Here is an 8,568-nt window from a genome sequence, read left to right on the forward strand (position 1 = left end):
CCGTCGCCACAGTTCCTGTACCACCGCTGAGCGGCCGGGTCACCGGCTCGGCTCCTCCGCGAAAACCTGAATATGCGCTGCATCTGCTGCCTACTTATACTCACGCTGTGATCAGCAGCAGCTGGCTGCAATAATCGCATGCCAATGTGCATTGGCTCGTTTAGTTTACACTCGAAGTAGATTGGTCCCTCTAAGCGAGATCCCAATTTCGTCGGTCATCCGACGTGCCGTCTCCGTTCCCTCCTTCAGGGAACGAGGGTTACCATACGTAACCGAGACGATACTTGGGGTTCTGTAAGCTGGAGTTCATTAGGACGACAGCCAGAAGAACAAGGTTACCCAGCAAGGTGATAATGTAGATGATCACCAAGGCCAAAATGAGGTTGTTTTTATTTTCAAAATTGTGGAAGACAGTTAAATAAAAACCCTCATTGAAAGAATTTGTTCCATTGCTGAAAGTAACTGAAAAATTCATTTGAACTCCAAATCTGAAAAAAAGGTAGAATTATTACTAAAAAGGTTTCCAGCCATAAAAGATTCAGTTTCAGGTAAAATGATAGGAAAAGACACTTTGAAAAGCCGATGTCTTTCATTAACAAAGTATGAGCGGATTTAGGGAGTGAACTAACATTGAAGTGTCATTATATTTTTCCATCTCAGTGGTATAAAATCAATCATTTTAACAGTTTTTAGTGTTTATTGCAAATGGAAGTTAAGTGAACAAACAAATAAAATACCTATTGATTTCTCTTGAAAATCTTGCTTTGGATTGAAATCGGGCCGTGTGAAAGGAAAACTGATTTTTAAAGGACTTCTAAACCGATGACCAGGGTCTAATGGATCTAACAAAAATATAATTACCTTGATTGAAGTCTTGTTATTTAACAAAAAAGTTTCTCATGAGTATTTAATTAGTTTAATTATGCCCAAATAAAGCTTTTGTTGGTCTGTACACTTTGACCCACAGAGGCATACAAATTCAAAACAAAAATGTTTTGCTCTCTGCAACAAAGACAAGATGTCATCACCATCCAAGACAATAAAAACATATTATGAAAGCATTCCAAGATTGCATTTGATCTTCATATTTTTTCAACAACAAAAAAAATGGGGCGAAGACAAAGGCCTGAAGATGAGCAAACATCCATAGAAAGAAATCAGATTAATTCTTCTCGAAAATTGTTGTCCTGTTCTTAATGAGCAGAATTTGCAGTGTATGCTATAAAAAGGCTATTGGCACCGGTAACATACTTTTAATTTTCAAATATTTAAAGGAAGCAAAAATAAATTTCTACATACTATATCTGCATGAGTATATTGCAGATATTTTGCCATTTTAATCTACAAAAGGCCATATACAACCAAAAAATGTGAAAAGTAATTGTTAAATAAAATAAAATGTCAAATATGCCCTAGTTACTGTTATGTTATGTCAAATTATCACCAGAAAAACATCTAGACAAATCCACAAAAACAGTTTTATACATCAAAACTCCATAACCTGGTCTATAGAACTAAAGCTTTAGTTTACATAAAGATAATAATTAATATAGACCTTTGTATCAGATTTAACATCTAACAATAATATGAAAGTATTCTATCCTCATATTGTAACTTTATGAACTTTTGATTGATCATGCATATCCTTAAGAGACTCATTATATTGTTTTGACAAACCTACTGTGATTCCCTGTAGAGACACCAGAAACAAACATGACTCATTTAAACTAAGTACATTAATTAAACTAATGACTAATTACGGTTGCTACAGTACACAAAAGGTTGACATGCAAGACTAACAACTAATGGGTCTCCGGGTAATAAGATGAGCTCATGCTAACAGTATTTTGACAGCCAATGAGAGAAGAGTCTGCTGTGACATGACACGATACAATATGTTTGATACAATATATTCTGACATGTTAGAGAATCTCACCAACCTCTTGGAACTTTGTATGCAAATATCCCTAACAACTGTTTGATCCATGCGTATATATTGTGGACTCCTATATTAAAAAGCCAAAATAACAATAATTAGATGAACAAATAATCATTCAATACATTTAAAAATTGTATGACCATGATTTCAGTGCAATAATATCTTTGTGCACATTAGGCATATTGTAAAGCTGGTCAATATTACTGTCAATACTATCATATGCTTTGGTTCACTTACATCCACAATTCTGTTTATGATAAAAACAGATGAAATGAAACTGAAATTCAAAATTCTCACGTAACAAATGTGCTTCATGACTTAATTACATATAGGACTTTTATTTATTCACTGCTTTAAATGAGTGCAAAACATTCACCCTGAATGATTAAAGTATGATTAAAACAAAACCATTACAGACAAGTTTTACAATCACAAGCACAGACCTTGTTTTAAAGTTAAAAATAATGTAGTTTTAATATGCTTTACAGATTGCCCTTAACCTGCTACACTCTCAGGGGGAAAAAAGTACAAATCTGCCATTTGGGTTGTTATTAATATGAACACTTATGTGTTGTATTTTATGTGTGTGTATATGTATTAGTACTTTAAAGTACTAATATGTACATTTGAGGTACTAATATGTACCATTTAGGGTTAAATAAGGTACAAATATGTACCTTTTAACTTGTGCCTTACCCTAAGATATCGCCTCAGTGACAGCTTTATGCCTTTTTTTTCTGAGTGTGGACCACTTTCCTCTGTCGGACATAACATAACTAGCTAAAGTGTCAGTTTGCATTTCCTCTGATAGTTACAAATATATTTCACATATTGTATCAATATGAATCTACAAGCTTTAGAAATTAGTGTTTTTGTGGTCTGTGCTGCTTGGTCCTGCTATGGTTTATTTTCCTTTATTTCCTGATCACATGCATCTTACTGTGGGCTATTTCTACACTTAGGACAAGATAAGGCCCTACACTCTTAAAAATAAAGGTGCTTCACGATGCCATAGAAGAACCTTTTTGTCTAAATAGTTCCATAAAGAACCTTTAACATCTGAAGAACCTTTCTGTTTCACAAAAGGTTCTTTGTGGCGAAAGAAGTTTCTTCAGATTAATAAAAAGGTAAGAAAGAGATGGTTCTTTAAAGAACCTTTGACTGAATGGTTCTTTGTGGAACCAAAAATGGTTCTTCTATGGCATCGCTTGAAGAACCGTTTGAAGCACCTTTATTTTTAAGAGTGTATTTTAAAATGTTCACTAAATGGTATAAAGAGTAAGGGTTAGGGTTAGGATATGATCAAATCTTAAAGCATCAATCAATCAACAATCAACAATCAATCAGTCAGTCTTGTAGTTCTATACATTAAATATAAATATACATATATATTCAAAACTAATTCTGCGTCCATAAATATATAGTAATAATAATTTCCTTACTTTCTTCACATCTTACATAAAGATGTGATTTTAGGAACACCAAATTTAGAACATTATAGCAGTAAACAATTCTGTCTTGTAAAATAATTACAGAGGTATTAAGAAAAATAATAATGATGAACAATGCCTGAGTATTTTATTGAGGAGAACACTATCCATAATATCATACATGCTGTTACATTATGTTAAAATCTATAGGGATAAAAAATGTTTTTATGAATAAATATGTTTTGGCATACATGTGACCAAGCTTGTATTCTGAGATGTATACAAGCTTGTATTCATTATTCATCTTTTTTTAAAAGTGCAATATTTTATTTTATAACTTTATAACTTTTATATATTGCCACTGGTAACATTGCAAAAATTGGTTTAGGTTTCCATCTTGTGGTTATGATCTAGAATAGCATACAAGAAGAAAATTAACTCCAGCAGAAAAGGATACGTCAGGATATTTGACAATCTGCTAAATTAGTAGTCTGTGGTTCTAAAGTTAAGAAATTAAATTAACCAAAGAAATTTGAATGGTTTTCCAACAATTACAGTGTTGATTTCAGTGCGGGGGAAAGAGATCATATTAAAATGCTAGTCAAAAATTCTTCTAACATGAACAGGTCTTTAATTTAACCAAATCAGGTTTTTATATTCATAGGTCAGCAAAATAAAAATAAAAAAACTGTTCACATTAAAATTCACAGACATTAAGAAAAGACAGTAGTCAACAAGAGAATAAAAAATATAAAGTAGGCCTATAATAATACACTGTAAGAAAAAGAACTAGCAGCTCATTACCGGGACATTATACATTCATTTTACAGACATTTTCTTTAACTCTACAACACAACACAACACAACACATTCAAAATACAGGTTAAAAAAGAAATGTACATACAGAAAATTCCCTCAAATTAATATAGTACAATCTTTTTCGAGTGTAGATACAACAACCTTTAATAGATGTTTAGGATGCATTTTAATAAAAACTCTGGACTGGCTTAGGTAAAGAAATAGAAAAATAAGCATACTGCTGTTACTACTGAAATGGTTTATAAACTAAATGTGTATGTGTGTGTTAGAGAGAGAACGATTTGACAGAAAGACAGATTCATATGTCTATGTCACATTAATGCATACAGCTGATAAACTTTGCAAAGCAAATTCCGTAGAAACAATATTTAGCATGACACCGCAGTGTTATTTGTTCATGATGTGAAAACTTTTCGCTGGAAAAATTTGATCCCTTTGACTCTGATTTCTTTAGTTCTTAATCCATATATAACAGGATTCATCGTTGGTGGTAATATCATAGCACCAACCGCAATGAATTTTCTTAAGTGAGGAGAAATATCTTTTATCCTGTATGAGATGATGGTGAAAAGACCCAAACACTCAAACAAGATAAAGACAACTAGATGTGTGCCACACGTCTGCAGAGCTTTACTCCTCGTGTCAGAGCTTTTGTTGTGGAAACAGGCTATGAGGATCCGTATGTATGTGTACAAAATCAGACCCACTGTTAACACCTGACAGAGAGCTGTTATCAGAAGTCCGTAAAGGTTGTTAATGGTCGTGTCTGCGCAGACCAGTTGAAGCAGGGAAGGGTTGTCACAGTACGGATGGGTAAGGTAAGACCTACAGCGAGGCAACCGCAGGAGGAGAATGAAAAGGATGGCCATCAGTGTCAAATTAGAGAGCCAAACCAACGAGATGATCTTTGTGAGGTGAAGTTTGCTCATAATAGTAGTGTATCTCATTGGCTGGCAGATGGCGACATATCTGTCATATGCCATGGCAGTCAAGATGAAGACCGTTGATACGGCATATACATGTATAAAGAACGCCTGAGTGATACAGATGGAGAACGGAATGGTCTTGGTGTCAAACAGGAGCTCCCGCATGATGTGAGGGAACAGGCATGTAGAACCTATTAGGTCATTTATGGGCAAATTTAACAGGAGAATATACATTGGTTCATGAAGACCCTTATTGGTTATGACAGTGAACAGGAGGAAGGAGTTGCAGAACAATATGATTATATAATTTAGGGCGGCAAAGACAAACGCAACAATGGCCTTCTCAGGGTACAGATCGAAGCCCTGAAGAGACAGATCAGATGACACATTGTAGATATTGCCAGCTGAAGACATGATATTGTCCTAAACAAAGTAGAAAAGAGCAAATATAACATATAGCTCGATTACGTATACTATGGGTAAATGTGAAACATTTAAAATACTTACAACAATCCTTTGCTCCTCTACATAAGGTACGGTGACAGTTATTTGCTTTCGGCAACATGATGGTTATTTAATGTCTTGACCGAGCAGTCATGCAGCAACCTGTCCTAACTTGTGCGTTCGCTTACATCTTGGGTCTTTTATGCTGTCTTTGAGTTATTAGTCCGTGTGGATTATAAATCTCACGAGGGGAAAATCCACTATGAAGATGTCATTGTCAAGATCAACAAATCATTTTTGTAATCAGGTCAGTCAATGGAAGAGCAACAATTCTGGTGAAATACAACATGAAAGGTATCAGCTGGAGATCTTTGATGTTGCTTTTACAGGTGAATTTAGTAGTTTGGTGCTAATTTAAATTCATATTCACATCCCTGGTCCATCCCACTGCAAATTGATGGTCGGTCAGTTGGCAGGATCGGTCTGGTTGTCCATTTTTATGTAGCGCAAGATGGCTAAATCCTCCTTGCCTATCTACAAACTTCACTTGGGATTTGGCTTTAGGTTTGAAAGTGCCCTCTTTCAAGACAGCGCTCTTGCTTGAACTCAAGTCAGTTCAGCGAGAGAGTGTATACTGTACATGCTCTTTCAGTCAGTGAGTCCTGCATGGATTTTGGGTTTGAGAGTCACTTGTACTTCAACCAGGTCCACTACAGCGCTTATCATTACAAGACAGTGACAGCATGCTATCCCATTTACTCTGAGCTCTGTAGTGATGGTGTTCAACTGGGTCCAGTAGTCATCTTGGTTGGGTGCTAGTGCGGGAAACACATAAGGCATGTGTTGCTGAGGAACTGCTGCATTGGTTGACTTTCGAATGCAGTAATTCCCCTTGAGGGATGTTGTGACTTGAGCTATTATGCAGCATTCAAGTCCTCCTGGGATGTTCGTACTTACGAGTTGACAAGTCGTAATTAAGACGTCAGGTGCGTTCAAGTCAGTTTAGTCAGCACAAGATGGCGGTGTACCTTCTTTTAATAAATTACAAGAAAATACAAAAGGGTCTGCATTTTTTTACTTGGATTTCATCTGCGTAACAAGAACATGACCAATTTAGGTTTATAGGACAACTAAACTATCAATTTAAACAAAAATTTACCATCAACTACAGACGTTGCATCCATCGATTCCGCCATGTTTCTCATTGACACGCCCCCAAGTCAGAAACTCTGGGCTTAAAGAAAATTTTGAGTTTCCATTATGGTGCGTTCAAGTCATGTCGGATAGATCGTATTTACTAGTTGAACGCACATGAACACCACCACAAAGTCATTATTACGAGTGGGAAACTCGAAATTTTGAAGCCTGAACTTTAAGCCCAGAGTTTCCGAGTTGGGGGCGTGTCAATGAGAAACATGGCGGAATCGATGGATGCAACGTCTGTAGTTGACGGTCAATTTTTGTTTAAATTGATAGTTTAGTTGTCCTATAAGCTTAAATTGGTCATGTTCTTGTTACGCAGCTGAAATCCAAGTAAAAAAATGCAGACCCTGTTGTATTTTCTTGTAATTTATTAAAAGAATGTACACCGCCATCTTGTGCCGAATAAACTGACTTGAACACACCTGACATCGTAATTACGACTTGTCAACTCGTAAGTATGAATGTCCCAGGAGGACTTGAATGCAGCGTTAGTCCCGCTGTGCTGGGCACCCCGCACAATAACATGTCATGATTGGACTACATTCTCCATACCGATACAATGTCGTTTGCCAATCAGGCTTCAGTATTCTAGGAGAAAGGTGTTTCCTCATAGCATCATCATGACGCGATGTCTCATTCCCTCATTTCAGGGAACCACGTTTGCTTTAGTAGCCAGAGACATTTTCTGTAATTTAAAGCCAAGATAATGAAAAACACAAAGTAAAATGTTAAAAATGTGTAAAAAATAATAAAATAAAATAAATTGTAATATTAAAAAACCTTGCAATGTGTACTATGTTAATAACTGTGCAGTCTATTTGATCAAGTATGATGTCTTGTCGCAATTTTGCGACTTTGGCACTAAGAGGGTTAACGCTCGAAAGAAACATCATACTCACAATAACCCTCAATCTGCCCATGGCAGAGGCAACCTGCTTAGTAGCACGGAGAGCAAGATCCGTGGTGTGGTGCAACTCAGCCATCTCGTCAGAAGAAAGGCCCTCGCCTTTATCCAGGTCTTTCAGCAGATCAGCCTGGTATGCTTGGAGCACCGCCATCGTGTGCAGCGAAGCAACAGCCTGACCTGCTGTTGCTTAACCTGCCTATCAATGACGCAATAGGTGCTACAAGCCTTTTTCCTCAGCTAATGTATAGTATATGGTCTCAGGATCTGTATGGAGGTGCGTCTCATATACTGTAATTCTTACCGCTATGGCCTTTGACAGGTATATCGCTATATGCTTCCCACCGAGATATGGAGCCATTATGACAACTAGTAACTTAGTAAGAATCATAACTGTGATGTGGCTCATTCATTTTATTATATTTGTACTTTTCTGTCTTCTAATGCCATCCAAGATTTGCCAGACATGCATGGCAGAGCTTGTCTGCTATAACCCATCTTTAATGAAAATCATGTGTGATGACACAACAGTGAACAATATCTAAGGATTGTTTATTTTGTTCATACCACTGTATTTCGCTTTCTGTTGTAGCATTTACATACATTCATATATTAATCACTTGTGTTACCAATAAGCAGTCAGATGCAAAGATTAAGGCACTTCAGACATGTGGCACTCATTTAGTGGTCTTCCTGTTCTTGTTCCTGTATGTATAAATATATATGTTACATATGTATCTGACTATTTTATCTTTCACAAGTGCTTCAGATACAAGTTGTTGTTGACAGTTTCCATATATTATTCATTTTATTTTTCTCTAATAACCTACAAGGAAAGAAAAGTGCTTCTTTGGCATGTTTTTTAACCACTTACTGTGCTCCCCTATTTTTGAGCATTTTCTG

The 8,568-nt window shown here is 36.2% G+C and overlaps 1 protein-coding gene and 2 pseudogenes across 1 annotated transcript; 1 reads left to right on the forward strand and 2 right to left on the reverse strand.

Annotated features, from left to right (window-relative positions):
- The window catches only part of LOC107558996 (olfactory receptor 1361-like), a 2,274-nt pseudogene extending 1,796 nt beyond the window's left edge, over positions 1 to 478 (reverse strand).
- A 4,105-nt stretch (positions 479 to 4,583) lies between these two features.
- On the reverse strand, positions 4,584 to 5,528 carry LOC107558997 (putative gustatory receptor clone PTE03). Its single transcript, XM_016242705.1, has one exon. The coding sequence runs from the start codon at positions 5,526 to 5,528 to the stop codon at positions 4,584 to 4,586; it is 945 nt and encodes a 314-aa protein (XP_016098191.1).
- Positions 5,529 to 5,905: 377 nt separating this feature from the next.
- On the forward strand, positions 5,906 to 8,372 carry LOC107558998 (olfactory receptor 52B6-like; annotated as a pseudogene).
- The last annotated feature ends 196 nt before the right edge of the window (positions 8,373 to 8,568 follow it).

This window comes from Sinocyclocheilus grahami, unplaced genomic scaffold (assembly GCF_001515645.1).
Source record: "Sinocyclocheilus grahami isolate Dianchi unplaced genomic scaffold, SAMN03320097.WGS_v1.1 scaffold671.1, whole genome shotgun sequence".
Classification (NCBI taxonomy): Eukaryota; Metazoa; Chordata; class Actinopteri; order Cypriniformes; family Cyprinidae; genus Sinocyclocheilus; species Sinocyclocheilus grahami.